The sequence below is a fragment of the Onychostruthus taczanowskii genome, unplaced genomic scaffold (assembly GCF_017590055.1).
Source record: "Onychostruthus taczanowskii isolate IOZ18803 unplaced genomic scaffold, ASM1759005v1 scaffold19, whole genome shotgun sequence".
NCBI classification, from domain to species: domain Eukaryota; kingdom Metazoa; phylum Chordata; class Aves; order Passeriformes; family Passeridae; genus Onychostruthus; species Onychostruthus taczanowskii.
Window position 1 is genome coordinate 549,445 of NW_024499128.1, and position 15,670 is coordinate 565,114.

A 15,670-nucleotide genomic window follows, 5' to 3' on the forward strand; every position below is an offset into this window, starting at 1 on the left:
CTTTGAAGCCGCTGCTGCTTATTCTAAAAATCTGCTGCTAAGGTGTGGTCTTAACCTGGGGAAAAATCCCAACAAAACACAGCAAACCCCAAAAGTAGGGGCTGAAGTTGTGACTGCAGTTGTAGGTCAGTGCAGTCCTGAGCTGAACAAGTCTGATCAGCTTGAGGTTTGAAAGGTCTGAGGTGAAGCATTCAGACCTGCCATACTCTGTGGTCAAGCTGCTCTTTTCAAAAAAAGCAGAATCCAGATGTGTCCCAAGAAAGCACTATGGCCAGTGGTTTTGAAAAGCCAAAATAATTAGTTTTTAATTAGCAGAAAACCAAACAGAGAAAAAGAAGTTAATTCTTTTTGGCTCCAGAATAAATCCCCTTTGTAGCTTCTGAGACCCTCACCCACCATCTGTTGAAGCAGATGTTGCTTTGACTTCCCAGAGATGTGTGCAGCATTTTCTCAGGTTAGCTGTTTCTGTCCAACTGCTGTGATAAATCCTAAATGAATTTCATTTCAGGGGGATGGTACAGTACAGAAGAATAAGCAGGTCTTTATTCCATCCCTGTTTTTGCAGAGATGAGTGATGCTTGTTGAAAGATTTCGTGGGTGTACGTGCAAGGAGTGCATGCACACAAAGCTCAGCTCAGTCTGAACTTCTTGTCTTTCCAAGGTGGACTTCATGTTACTTTCACTGTGCTCTCCTCCCTGCAACACTGAGAGCACTCTGGCACTTCAGTTATTTCCCCTCACTCTAAATGTCTGTACAGCTTCAGTCTCTTCTCTTCCCTTGACTTTTAAAGCCCTCACATATAACCACTGCGCTTCTCTTTTAGTCCAATCTCACATCATCTCTTGTTAAATTTGATTTCCTTTCTTTCAAACCTGTTTCTAGGCTGTGATGTTTCTGTTTCTCCATCAAGTTTGGGAAGATTGGGATTCGTGTGGGCATTGTGATGACTGCTTAAGTGATAAGGTCATTTATTTTGCCTTGTAAATAGCAACTCCTGACTCCCCCTGTTTTGCTAGAAGTCTCTGGGTATTCCTCCAAAATAGCTGAACACCCCAATTACAAATTCATGCTGTGCTTAAATTATATATACTTCTTTTCAATGGACTATTACAAGGCATTTCCACTAAATGGCAGAACAAAGCAATCTAAAAGCATAAAAATTATGTTTCTCATTTGTTGGTTTTCCTCTTCTTACAATGCTGTTTTAACTGTTGCCTAAAGAAGATGTGACTTGGAATCTTGGCATAAAACCAAATTGGGGGAATTCAGCTTCATTTGGGATGGTTATAGATGCTTGCAAAGCCCTTTGTCAGTAACTGAATGGGAAGTTTCAGATGTTGGAATGTTCTGTACTTGTATGTCCTGAACAAATGAGTATTTCTTCCCTTTTTTTTGGTCCCAGAGCCCTTAAGTCGACCAGAAACATCCCTTTCAGTAACCAGGAAGAGTGTGTGTGAGAAGGATCCTGACTTCTCTGTTTCAGCTGTTGTTCAAGCAGTGCAGATTGAGAATGAATTCTTGCAGGGAGATCTGCAAAGGCAAGCAGTTGCCACAAACCCCCAAAAGGTATGGCAAAAAAAAAGAGAGCTGTTTGTTCAGCTAGCAAAACCCCCATGAGTTACAATCTCTTACACATTAGGATTGTGTATGAATGAATGGTGATGCCCCCTAAGTGTAATTTAATTTGTATCATTCTTCCAAAGGGTTGTTTCCTTTAATCTGCTTCCTCAGGATGGCATCCCACAGCTCCCTCTTGATTACAGGGATCACTGAGCAACTGATAGAGCAGCCATAGGATGTGTCTGTACAATCAGATGCACAGCTGCAGGCCCACTTGAGCCATTTTCATCCTGCAAGCTTCTGAAACAAGGCAAAGTGTGATTTCCATCCCAATAAATCCTGCCTTCCTCCAAGACTCTTTAATATGGACACTGCCCCCTGTTAGTGCATGCTCTGCTTTTGGAGCAGAGCTGTCCTGTACACTGCTAGATCTCACTGAGGATGAGCTGGGGAGAGGTTTCTGCCCCAGTGTGTGTTCATCTCTTACCTCCAGAAACCATGTTTAAAAAGAATTAAAAATTCATAAGCAAGGAAGTCAAGAAAAGTCAGAGTTCAGTAGAGTCAGAGAAAAAGCCCATAGCATTATAAGAATGCAGCACTTCTGTTTTCTCTTAGGTATCTTACTGATAGCTCTTTATTCAAAAAATAAATAATTATTTTATGCTAATAGAATTGAGAGGTTTGGGGATTTTAAAAGACATGATGATTTTGGAGGAGAAAGTCTAGTAGACCTGTGCCAAAGCTTTGGCCAGCCCTGAATCCTACCAAATGTATACAATGAGATATTTATTTATTTATTTATTTATTTATAACTCTTTGTGTCTGTGTGTGTGTGTGTGTATTTTCTAGTCCTCAGAGTTTGCTTCTATGTCTTCTTCCACACAGAAGATCAAGCTCCAAACTCAGCTCTTTCATTGTAAATCAAGACCAATTTCATTAAATATGCTTTAACTTCATATAGAGTTACAGATGAGCTGGGTCCAAACTCTTGTTCCAGAGATGCAGATTGATGCTGTGTGGTGAGAACAATCTGAATGGAACATGTTGATCTTTTTCTTACTTAGGAGACATTTTCTGTTTCTTCTATTCTTTCTGCAAAGACTGAACCTCCAGAAAAATGCCAGACAAGAACTACAGTCAACAGAGCTGTGGAGAGATTCTGCCCTTTTGAAAGCAGGTATATATTTATATATATTTGCTTTAGGATAACTTCCTTTTTTGCAGAGAGATTTTTTAGAATGCCACCAGTCCAGTTACTACACCTGGTAATCTTCAGATGCTTGAGACATCATGCAAGTAGCAAATCAGGCAGTGCCGCCTTGGCCAGTTTCTGTGGAGCAGGATCTGCCAACATCTCACTTTATGGTCCTCAGTTCACCTCTGCATTTTCTTCTCACACTGCCTCAGAACCAGCGGGAACTGGAGCCCAGCTTTTTAACCAAACTCTGTGTATCCAAGATGGAATGCTGCGAAAGTTTTATTTGGTGTTGGATACATTTTCCTGTGGGGTTCATCTTATCATCTCTTCACCTTTGCACCAACTATTTCTTAAAAATGCAGGAATTATGAGGAAATAACCCAGAATATGTTGTTTCAGACAAAAGAAGAGACTCCTGAAAGCCTTTGTGGAGCATGGGAGCCATTCTGCCTGTGACAGTGACAGATCCCTGGCTGGTGGCAAAGCTGGAGTAAATTCCATGTGGAGAGAGAAGGTTTGTGCATATGTGCACCACAATTGGTGCTTCCCAGAGTTACTTAAATAAAAGTACATTGAATGAGCTGTATCCCTCAGTTCTGCCCTACATCAAGTAATAAACCTATGGCAAGGTGCAAAAAGAGAATTTATCACTGTTCAATAGAATGACAAAGGAATCAGACAAAGAACAGAGAGTTAGTTGCCTTCCCTTCAGGCTTTTTAAGAGTGTTGATGTGTGACAGAAGTGGTGTAACCCAAAATGATTGATTGAATGTCATCCAAATAGCCTTGACTTTGCAATCTTTTTGCTTCTGACCCATCATTTTTGCAGTCTGAACAATCTTATCTTTCCCATTTTATTGGTTGGTCACTGCTGTTTTTACCATATTTTATTTTGGTCTAGATGACAGCCAATATGGAAGTACGTGATGCCATTTATGTGACCATGGAACTTCTTTCCAACTGGGGGAATCCAGCAAACGTGGGCCTGAGCCAGGTGGAATTCTTTGATTTCCACAACAAGAGGATCTTTGTGTCTCCTCATGACGTGGACATTCGAAATGCTGACAACCCAGGGGATTTGTGCTGCCTGGTCAATAACAACTTAAATGTAAGATAGCTTAGTGCTGGATGTTAAAATCTCTCATTATAATATTGCTATAATATTCTGTCTAAGGGTTTTTTCTTCAGAAACATTTTGAACCTGACTGCATAACAACTATCTGATAATTAAAAAAACCCTACAAATATTGCTTCTTATTAACAAATGCAGCTCTCCTGTTCAAGATGTTGGTATTCAGTTACAACTTTGTTTTAGAACTGAAGTAATCCTTGTGGTCTCAAGGTACAGGAGCTTCACTGCTATTTTTTTTCAGATGGATAATACAAATTGAAGTAAATTTATAAAGAAAATGTGCCTGTTTTCTCTTGTTCCCTTGTTATCTTTTTACCTAGGGAAGAATCATGGAAATATGACTGTGTAGGTAGTTTTGAACAAGAGATTAAAAAAAATGTATGGCAGGTAAAAGTCTTTCATGGCTCTTGTGTGAGATAGTAAGATGGGGAGATATGAGGTGCTCCCACACTAATGACAATGGGCAGAAGACAGTGACTAGTGTGAAAGAATTAGCAAATATCCACAGCTCTTCATACAGCCATAATTTTTTTAATGCTGCACATTCACTCTGTGCCATTTTTCATGGGCCTTCAGAGCAAGGATTCTAGTAAAAAAATTAGTATGATTTTAGTGGATGAGGATACTGAAGGACTTAGTCTATTAAAAACATAAATTACAGCTCATTTCATGCTAATGGTGCTTTTCTGCTCTCATGATAGATGAGATTTGAGAGAGGACAAATATGCAGTATTTTGCAATTTAGTTGAAACTCCTTATGGAGTATTATTTCCAGACAAATATTTTTACCTGAAGCATCTTCCTTACTCTCTCCTGAAGATTGTAGTTGGGATCTCATTAAATACCCATTCTCCTTTTTAGGCTGTGCTGGCTGGTAGGGGACACTCAGTAGTAGTAGTAGTTGTAGTAGTGACTCTCAGACTCTCTAGATATTTATAAATTATGTAGTATTACATTCATTAAGCCATTATGAACCTGTTACTCTCAGTGTTACTCATACATTTATAGATCTCATTATTCTTAAGAAATGAGCTTTTATATTGCATTGATTAATATATTCCCTTGATTTGTGACTCTGTGATCTCCTCTCTTGAGGCTGCATCCAAGATGCAATCTGGGCAGGGAATATGCTCTTAGGCTGTGGGTATGAGGGGCCTGAACTGCAGATTCCTTCAGAAGGCAGAGCAGCACTTCCAGGTTGTGTACATTTCAGATCATACAGGAAAGCTTCAGGGTGCATTAAAAACCCAATAAATTAATCAATCTCCAAGCAATGAACATTTTCAACAGAACAAAAACTTGAAATAAAAACTTATTGTGTGGAAAACTCATTTTACCATGGTTAAAACACTTCCATCTTTGACCATTTAGGTGTACTTTTGTCTTTGAGAATACTCTTATTGAAGATGAGGGATTTTATTTTATTAGTTTATTTATTACCCTTTTAAGACTTTTAAGAAGAGCACTTAAACTGCCTCCTTCTTTGTATTTTGTGATGTACTCTAAAAGACAAAAAATGCCTGGCAGAATATCTGGTGCTCTCAACTTTTTAGATTAGATAATAGGGAAGGAATTCTTTACTGTGAGTATGGTGAGGCCCTAGCACAGAGTCCCCAGAGAAGCTGCCCCTGGAACCCTGGAAGTGTCCAAGTCCAACTTGGAGCAACTTGGGACAGTGGAAGGTGTCCCTGCCATGGCAGGGGGGGAACTGGATGGTTTTTAAGTTCCCTTCCAACCCAAACCATTCTGGGATTCTGTGATAATATTCACTAAGTAATGGATTAGGTATTTTATTGAAATTGTTTTCCACAAACCTTTTTGATTCTTATATGCATACAGAGGTCTTTTAAACCTCAGGCTAACAAGGACAGGTAAATACCTGACAAAGGTGCTTCTTCCCCATGGGGAACCCTTAGACCTGTGTCATTCCTCTTCACAGTGCTTGAGGCTTCCTTTACTCTCTATCATTTACACCTTCAGTCCCACAAGAAGCAGTGCCAATCTCCCACAAAATCTCAAGACTAAAGGTTTCCACTCTCCCCTTTTTCCTTGGTCCAGTAAAAATAAAATTCCTTCTCCTTAACATACCAGGCTCACCTTGATGGTTCAAAGAATTTTTGGGTTAGATTTTGAGCTCCAAGACAATAACCCCAGGCTCAAGTACCTCCTGTGTAGGCACCTCTGGCTCTCAGTACACACCAGAATCTATTGATTTCTGGGGAGTCAGCTCCTGCCTTGAGAGGTCTGCAGATGGATTGCTTATCAGGCGTTGTCTGCAGTTGGGAAATTGTTTTTTTAACCATTCTTGTTCAAACTATGGCTTCAAAAACATGATGCAGCTTTGAAGTTGACCCTGGAGTTGGGTCAACCGTGATTTGAGGGCTGTCCTTCATTTCTTTGATGTCAAGAGGCTTCTTTCTTTTTAAGTAGAAAGGATAGAACCTGTCTGCCACTCTTATGGCTGTTGGTGCTCCAAAGTGGTGTTAAAGCAGAAACAGTCTCCCAAAGCTTTTTGAGAGGCTGGGGGCAGAGACCCATCAGAGTCTGGAGAGGTGGAGAGAGGACCATGTGAGAAGTGGATCTATTCATGCTGGCTCTGAACGGGCTGCAGGGCGCTGTCCTTATCATTGTTAGCCACACAGCTGAAGGACTCAAGAGGAAAGTTCTGTGGTTAACACCTTCAGGGAAAACTGAAACACTTCAGAGAGAAAGGTGTGGAAAAAGGCTGCCTGTGATATCTTCTGTGTGTGTATCTGTGTATTGTGTGTCCCTGAGAACAGGAGGGGAACTAATTTATCAGCTGCTTTCAGATCACTGGTATGTCATCTGCATGTGGGTAACACTGGACATCAAATATATTAATATTCAACATTTTGATTCTGAAACTTCCTTCTTTCTGAGCTGCCACATATCCTTTTCTTACATTCTGAACATGTAGAGGTAGCAGTCCTTAACAATCTCCAGAATCAGGCATTTATTGATACTTTAAAATCTCTTGATTGCCAGTTGTATGTAAAATTCCTGTTGGGAATTCTGTGATGTCTTAGAAAATTTCCAGTGTAGAGTCCAGTATAGCTCTGAGGAGTAGACCTGTAAGTGAAGCTGATTATCTGCAAAACCTGATTAAAATAGAGGCAGGCAGTAAAATAAAATTCTCTAAGATTCCCCTCCTTAGAGGACAAACCAGAAGCAAAGAAATTGTAAAATGATCGTGGAATGTCCATTGTGCTCAGTGATCCCCCCTAGTGCCAGCAAAGCTGATTAATTTGATAAAAATAAACTGGCCTTGCTCTGCCTGTGCTCTGAGCGTGCAGATGTCTCCCTGGGACAGCAGGCAGCTGACCTTTAGCTCATTGCCAGGTTGTTGGGAGCTGTCTGGCAGGCGGGAGAGTGGGATTTTCTCTTGGGAAATGAGGCTGAGCTTCTGCTCTTTACGTAGCAGATTTTATGAAACCTTTACTTTTCTAATGGCTGCCTGTGCTGCTGAGGGGGTGGGGAGTTAATTAAAACACCTGCTCCAGGAGAAGGAGCATTAGTGACAGTCTGCTTGTCTGTGTTTTTAGCTCCCCAAGGAAAGCTGCCTTTGGATGTGCCCTTTCCACCCACCTGTCCAACTTTACTTTGTTATCCGCAATCCCACCCGCTCATGTGACTTTGGTATATCCAAGATCAAGATTTGGAATTACAACACAACAACTCCCAGTGTAAGTAGTCTTTTCTCAACTCTGTATATTTGCTCTTGCCTTGCCTAGGGAAATTCAGTGTGATCTTCTTTCTAAAAGCATGAAATAAAAGTAGATACAATTTCCTGTAATAAAACAGGAGCTGTGAGGTGTCCCTGTCTGCTGTGAAATTTGCTTTTGTCTTAATTGGAAGTGCTAACAATGTAGTGATAATGTTTTCATGGGCACAATGAGCATTTGCTTTCAAAGCTATTAAAGACCACTAAAGACTGAATAAAAGGCTTGCACGTCCTGTCATTAATCCTTTACCGTTCTGAGAAATAAAGATACAAAGGTAAGTGTATCTCAGTATTCAGGGCTTTCAGCTGTTTCATCACAATGTAAATAAATACGTGTTTAAATATGTGTTTTCTGGTGTCTATAAATATAAACAGGCTGACTGTTGCTCAGTTTGGGGTTTGTCACTTTAATGAGAATCATAAAATGGTTTGGGTTGGAAGGACCTTAAAGATCATCCAGCTCCAGCCCCCCTCCCTGGGCAGGGACAATTAAAAAGTCCACTACTGTGTGCTCATAATAAAACCAGTAATCTACTGTTACAAGAGAGACATATCATGGCAGATGGCAGATGGTCTCTTGTCTGTGTGTTTGAATGTCACCATGAATATTATTCTTGTTTGTACACTGCAATGTTAAGAAAAAAATCTCAGGTACTGGATCAAAGAGGATTTGCTGTCCTGGATTATCAATAAGAAGCTTTATCCCTCTGGTTTTGCTCTCATCCATGTTCTTATATAAGCACATATGGTAATTTATACATACAGAAATGGCCGTGGAAGGGACAGCTTAAAACAAATTTACTACAACATGATTTGTATTTCTTTTCCTGGAATTTTAATATCTTTTCTCACTAAAATGTGGCCTACAGGATGTTCCATCATCATTAGAGTGTGCAAAAGGGCTGCTGTTCTTGGAGGTAACGGTATGATTTGTTACCAAATCTACTGAATAGAATGCAGGATGTACACAGAAATGTTTGTCTGTGTTTCAAGGCTCTGCTTCTTTAATAACCTGCTATGAGGCAATGTGTAAATTCCATTGAGAGTATAAACCTATGGATTTTGGTGGAAATGTAGCAGTTTACCTTTGCTGAAGAAATGTCTCATTATCCTTAAGGTGAAAGAATAATACAAAGTAGTTCTGCCTTAGTCTGTAATTTGTCATTAGGAAGTTTTGTCTAAGAAGTATAAACCCCCAAAATACGATGAATGAGCAATTTTCTTCCCAGAGCCAGATTTCTGTGTGGATTTTGGGAGTCATTCTAACTGCCTTCTTTCCCTCAAAAACCACATAAGTGAGAGATGTCCAAGTACTGCTTCCAAAAATAGGCCAAAAATTAAGTCAGGCTGGTACTTTCTTATATTTGAATTTCAGAACATGAGCCTGGAAGGAGAAAAAATATGTCTGAAGGAAGCTGTAAAAGTCAGATGACATAATTGTCATAGATTCCTTGATTCATTGAATTACAAGGAAGGTCTCAGAGGATGCTTGATCTTGCCTTTATTTACTTCAGATGAGACCTCCAAAAAAGGAGGTGATTTTTAGTCTGCAGGAAGGGACAACTGTAAGGGCAGCCAGCTTTTTTCAAGTTTATCTGCAACAGTCAGACATTTTGTAACTACTTGATACAGCCTTGAAATTGCGTGGTTAATGGTGCTATTAAAACTTTTTTCAAAGATCCAGTCTAATGTGTGTTGTATGTCTTCACAAAACTGAGAATGGAATCAATACCTAAATGCATTAAGGTCTTAGGTACTCTCCAGTTTAATAATTCTCTTCTTCAGGTGGTTGCCTGTATGTTTGTTCTGTGCCCATGTTCCTGTCCATTCTCTTGGGGCTTTTTTTTTCAGTGCTGGATTACCCCTGGGGTGCCTGTAAGGATGCAGCAGCTTTCTTCCAGTACAGTCAGTTTTGTAGAAGTATTTTCTTTGGTTCTTGACTTCCTTTCTACTGCTTCTTTTTCACACTTTTCTGAAAAGTCAGGCAGAAGCAATTTCTGGTCCTCTGTCCAGGAGGATTTCTCAGAAAAGTGCCTCTGGTTTTAGGCCCTGTTCTTTGTGCACAAATATCACAGAAATGGCCAGAAATACCACCCCTATTTTCTCCTTGGGAGGCACTATCCCAGCAGACACCCTGCGAGGCTGAGGGTGCAAGCTGGGAAGGAACATCAAAAGGAACCAGAATTATTTTCACAAAATCTTTTTTCTTTCTGACAATGCTCATACCTACTTGCTTATTCTGAGACATTGTGCCCTTTTAATTACTCTTCCAGGAAGGAAAAGCCCTGCCTTGGATGAAAAATTGAGTGTTTGTTTACAGGGTGGGATTACTCCCGAGGAAGGGATTTTTCCAGCCTCCTCCCGCTTGAGGAGAGCTCACAGTGGTACTGGGGAAGCTAAACTGTCAATCTTTTCCACCAGAACAGATCACTAAGCAACTGGAAACTCAGAAGAGGGGTGGGAGGGAATGAAAAAGAGCAGTTCTTAGTCTTGTGCCTGCATATGTTTGTTCTTGGAGTCTCTTGGGATCTGTTCAGATTTTTCCTCCCCAAGGCTCAGTCTGCTCAGGATTTTGGTGCAGATTTTCATTAGCTCTTCTGAGCTGTCAGCTCTTGGAATGCCTGCCCCAGTCCAGTCTGTCTCTGTTATCCTAGAAATACCTGGCTGCTTCATCTTGGTACATTTCAGACCTTTTCTGCTTCCTAAAATACCTATCCCAGACATTCCAAAGCATCAGAGAACAGTCTCCCACTGACTGGAAAAGCGTTTTTGAAGTGAGTGACCCCTTTTTGGGCTTGACCATCCCTTTTTCAGGGAGAATGAGCTCCACTATTTGATTTTGTAGTGTTTTCTCTGCCTACCTGACCTCCTCTGCTGGTGGTGAGTGCAGTGGGATTAATTTCAAAACATGCTGTTCTAAAGAAGTTGCTGATTTTAATTTAAAAAAGATGATATTGACAAATACTTTTCAAATGTACCTTTGTATTTTTGTGGTCCCCTTCAGTTTATACCTATTTCCAGGTAAAAATGCAGAACTAAGGGCTGGGTATTCCTAACAGCAGTAGAGCTGGAATGTTATGGAGAAATGTTCCAGTTATCCCAAATTCAACTGTGAACATTCAATATCTCTATCATTTAAGGAGGACATTGGCAGTTTAGACATATAAAAATTTTAAAAATAGCATTATTGGGACATCCTGATAGTCTTTCTCTTTCCCATCATAATTCCAGGCAAAGCCATGCAGGTCGTTTTCAACAGATGTAATTATTGAAATCTTCTGATCCCCAGTTAGATCAAGCTAGCAGTGTCCTCATTCAAAGGGAAAAAATATCCTGTTTTATGGCTGACTGCATCAGCACAGAAATACAGCACTTTATGATCCTGCAGGAGTTCCACAGGCAGCCAGGCCATAATGGCCAATTAAACTGGTTTTACAGCTGCTCACTGGGAACTCAGTGAAGGTTATCTTTTTCCTACCAGGAATGTGTCTTGCATTCCTGTACCTACTCCTCTCCCTCACCTGTAGCTTTCTTGTCATGCCTGCATCTTCTGCTTTTCCTCTGGGTACGTCCATATTGCAGTTTTTGGCCTGAGAGATGTTATTATTGGGAAAACAACAGGATGGAAGCTCTGAAAACCTGTAAGGCTTAAACAGTGTGTTCAGGAGTGAAGAACCAGAGACTTTCATGGTTGGAAGGGAAGAAGTGATTGGTTTAGTCTGGGAGCAGAGGAAAATGAAAATCATATTCAAGGAGAACTGACAGGCTGGAAATGAGCAAGAGGGATGAATCTGAAACTTCTTACTTTCACAAAAAGCTTCTTAGTTTTCACAAAAAGAAGGAAAGAACAGAGAGTCTCTGAAAGACTCCATGAGATGGACAAGTTAGAGAACAGAATGGAGATGGATAGTGTTTCATCTTCTGTATTTCCTTTGAAGATAATGGTATTTTTGTCAAGAGGAAGAAAAGGTTATATTGAAATGGTGAAGAGACTAGAAAGAACATTAGTTCTAACTTCAATGGAATAAAAAAAATCAGGTATTGGTGAGTGCCACAGAGAAGGAGAACATAGAGATAAAGTTGTGAGTGGCAGAATTGTGTCTGAGATGAAGGCCTGCTGTTTAAAAGGCTAGTTAAATGTTAGATAGGCTATCAAGGCAGATTAGTTAAAAACTGTTAAAACCAGATTTCCTCACAATGGTGTAGGTTATTTTACATTCTTCAGTGGAAAAAGATGGACTGGATGATTTTTATTTTCTCGCTGTACTTCCTAGCTCTGCATTTCTGTAACTCTGTAACTCTTTTTAACTCTGGTGGCTTTGATCTGGGTGGTTGTTCACTGTGGAACATGTTATGAAAGTGGTGAATCTTAGGGATGAAAAGCAAAATGTGCCTCTGGAATTTATATCCTGATCAAATATAATTGTACTTAATCTACGCTTTATCCCTCAAGCTTTTCTAAATAATCAAACCTTGTCAGACAAAGTGATAGCAGTGTCTAGCAGGGTTTTCTGTCCTTTAAAAAAATCTTATCTATTACACAGTGTTTCTTAGTAATTTCAGCTTTAGATTAAAAAGCAGTCAAAAGCACATACTGACACAGGGTTTAATTGTTTTCATCTGTCTATTGATTAAGTGTTCAAATGTCAGAGTCTCAGAGCTGTGATATCTAATGCTTGAAAGCTTGACTGAAATCTTCACACCTTTATTTTTGCAGGACCTTGATGTTGGAGCAAAGAAGGTGAAGTTATATGTTGATGAGAACCTTGTATTTGATGGTGAATTAGAGAGAGGCTCTGGAGATCTCCTTGCTGACCAGAATACCACAATTGACCTTAGAGATCACAAGCAAGATAGCTCAGCCTCTCCCTCAGCTGAGAGGAAAGAAGGAAATGCACCTGCAGGTCCAGACAAGAAAACAGACCTACATTTTAAATGCTCAGAATCAGACAGTGCTTCACTGAACTGGACAGCTCTGCCGGAAGAAAATCTTCTTGAGCCTAAGATGAACTCAATCAGCTTTACAAAGAAAAATTTTTCTCAGTTAGAGGATGATCTAAAAGTGTTCCCATCTCAAGTTTGTATAAAAGATGCCAAAGAGGAGGGAGCAGCAGTTCCAGAGCACGTTCAGTCTGATGATGAGCTTTGTTTGAGTGAGCAAATGGAAAGGTTAACAGGAAGAAAACTGACTGATTCTGCAGGTGCAATTCCTTCTTGGTTACAGTCATCTTCCCAGCTAACACGGAGTAATCAAGTCTCTCCCAGTAGGCAGAAGCCTCCTTGGCTTGCTGCAGAACAGAATTTCAGCTCAAGATTTCAAACACAGCCAGATGAAATCATGAAAAACTTCTCAGATCTGATAAATGAGGATGTCAAATGTCAGAGGCATGAACTGGGAGGATCCAATAGTAGAAATGCAACTGGAGACGGGAGATCACAAACACTGACCAGAAAGGATGCTGATGTGGACTTGGACATTTTTGACTCCCTTTCCAACAAAAACTGTGGTTTGCAGTACCCTATGAGTGGAAGGAGAAGTGTCATGTGTGGTAAAAAGCTAGGATTAAACACTACAAATCTTGGAGAAGATTCTGCTCTCAAAGGTAAGCAGTCACAATAGCAACCTTAGTCCAAGTGCTGATGTGTTCTCCATTTGCAGAGGCACCAAGTCATTTTAGGTGGAAGGGACTTCTGGAGATTCCTGGGAGTTTAGACAGGGGATATTAGTTTGGCTATTTGTAATATTTTCCTCATGAGAATACTCAGTCTGTCTCCTGATATGAAACACTTCAGAAAAATTTACATTCTGATTTAGGGGCTTTTCCTTTATTTGGAGCAGCTGGAAGATGAAATTTCAGTAAATTACATTCTAAAAATTGACAGTCCTGTAGACAGCAAATGTTTGCTAATATCAATTAAAATCTGCAGAGAGATAAAGAAGATTACATCCCAAATTTGCAGAGTTTATTTGTGTAGTGGCTTTGTGTCTTTCTTGGTGAGAATATATTTATTCAGAGTGAATGGAAAATTACCCTTATTTTTCTTCTCTGCTCATAATTTCACAAAGCTCTCCCTCAGACATCTTGCTTACTTATGAAGTTTTCTAATAAATTTAGCTGTTGTCTGCTCTGTGCTGTTGATTATCCTTGAACTCCTTCCCCAAATCTCCTGTTGGAGGTGGACGCAGCTTTGTGCAGTTGTGTTCTGCCTCTGGCAGGATCCAGCAGTGTGTCCCCAGGGAACAGCAGGAGAACTGTGCAACTTCCCAAGTTCCCCTTTATCCCAACATCTGGCAATCCATGGCAAGGAAATTTTCAGGGCATGAGATAATATTTTTGTCTTTAACAGGTGTAAATAACAGAAAAGTAGAATTTCTTACCCACAAGTTCTACTTTGTCTCTCTTTCACCAACTTGCCATTGCTTGGGATATATGTTTGTCTTCCTTTTTCAGTTTCAAGCCATGTCACTCTGACTTCTGGGTTTTGGACCCTTCATGCCCCTTCCTTGGCATTCTGTAATCCTTCAGCATTCAGTATCTTGTCTCAAATGAAGAGATATAACAACAAGGACAACAAGACCTAGAGAATTGGAATAAGATGTTACAAAAATACAAATTGAAATTTTGGGGGTGGTTGAACATCAGAACAATTCACATGAAAATGTTTCTTGCTGTATATTGAATTTGGGTGTTTACACGCAAGTAAGGGTGACAAGGGACAGCAAATTCACATAAATAAAGGAGTGCCAGTTCAAGTTCTACAGCAGGTACTGCAGGGGTTTTTTAGACAAAGATGAGGAAAATGGATCTTTCTAAACTTAGAATGTCTGAATTTTTCCTTGTCTGACCCTCTGTGGAGAAAACAGCAATTTCATCAGTGTAGCTGAAGTTACACCTCAAAGAAAAGAAGAACAGGGAAGTCTGGAACAGGGCCACCTGCCCTTCACCCACCCCACTCCCTGCAGCCCATTTACTGTTTCACACATTTCACAGTATCTGTTACATGAAAACCTTCATGCTGTGAAAACTGTAAATAAATCCCACCTTGGGAAGTTCTGTTCAGTTGTGAAAATGGAGATAAATTAGGAATTTCAATGCAAACGACAAGATGAGGATTATAATGTTTCAATGCAAATTTTCTCTGATTTTGTTCAGAGCAGGTTGTCCTGTGGTGCTTAAAGCTCCCGATGTGTTTTAGTGCTTGGGAAACTGCAGCCACCCAGCAGCTTTTGTTCTCTCTGCTGTGTGTGCAGGGTAAAGCCATCTTCAAATGGAGCTGAGAGAGCTTTAACAACAGGAAAACCTTTTAAATGTTTCCCTGAGAGTGCTGGATTTTAATTGGCCTGGGACTGGGAGAAGGGCAGTGGAGGGTGGGACAAAGGGAAGGCTCAAGGCTCCCGTGGATGTCACAGCATGGCTTTGGTCACTAAATGCTTCACAAGAACAACAGGAATTAGGAACAGCACGTACAGGCTTGGCTCGAGTTAATGTTGCTATAAAAACATCAATTTTTCTTTGATAACCCGTTTAATGTGCGAAGGAAATGGTTGGAGCACGCTGATAAAATTTGCAAATAACATATAATTTGGTTTATTATGAGTTAAGGAGATTGAAGAACTGCACAGAACGATGAACTTGAGGACTGGAGCAATGGAATGCAATTCAGTAGAATGCTTGCAGGCTCATCTAGGGACTAATAACCAAAAATTAAGTTGTAAGTTGAGTAATCATCAATTGCAAATGACCGAGGAAGAGAAGACTCATGGTTGAGTAGCTGATGGCAGATTGAGTGAAATGCTGGTGTGAGCAGTGATTGGAGCAGTGCACTCCCAGGATGGATCAGCAGAGGCATTTTGGGTACTTGGGAAACCTCAATATCTCAACACAGGCACTTGTGAGACCTCACCTGGAAAACTGCAGCTCTGATCATCCATTTTCAGGAAAGCTGATTACCAAGTGGAACAGATACAGCGGAGAGCTTTTAGAATGATTTGGGAAATGAAGCATGTGATTGCAGCATGGAAATATGATTGCTGTT

At 40.3% G+C, this 15,670-nt stretch overlaps 1 protein-coding gene across 3 annotated transcripts in view; it reads left to right on the top strand.

Annotated features, from left to right (window-relative positions):
* Positions 1–15,670, top strand: part of LOC121334658 (katanin interacting protein) — a 56,333-nt gene that overhangs the window by 13,848 nt on the left and 26,815 nt on the right. For all 3 annotated transcript variants that reach the window (XM_041401988.1, XM_041401986.1, XM_041401989.1), the window contains exons 9-14: positions 1,404–1,567; positions 2,626–2,738; positions 3,159–3,273; positions 3,661–3,867; positions 7,455–7,595; positions 12,351–13,236. In XM_041401988.1, the coding sequence (XP_041257922.1) occupies positions 1,404–1,567; positions 2,626–2,738; positions 3,159–3,273; positions 3,661–3,867; positions 7,455–7,595; positions 12,351–13,236 (1,626 nt within the window). The remainder of the gene's footprint in view (positions 1–1,403; positions 1,568–2,625; positions 2,739–3,158; positions 3,274–3,660; positions 3,868–7,454; positions 7,596–12,350; positions 13,237–15,670) is intronic.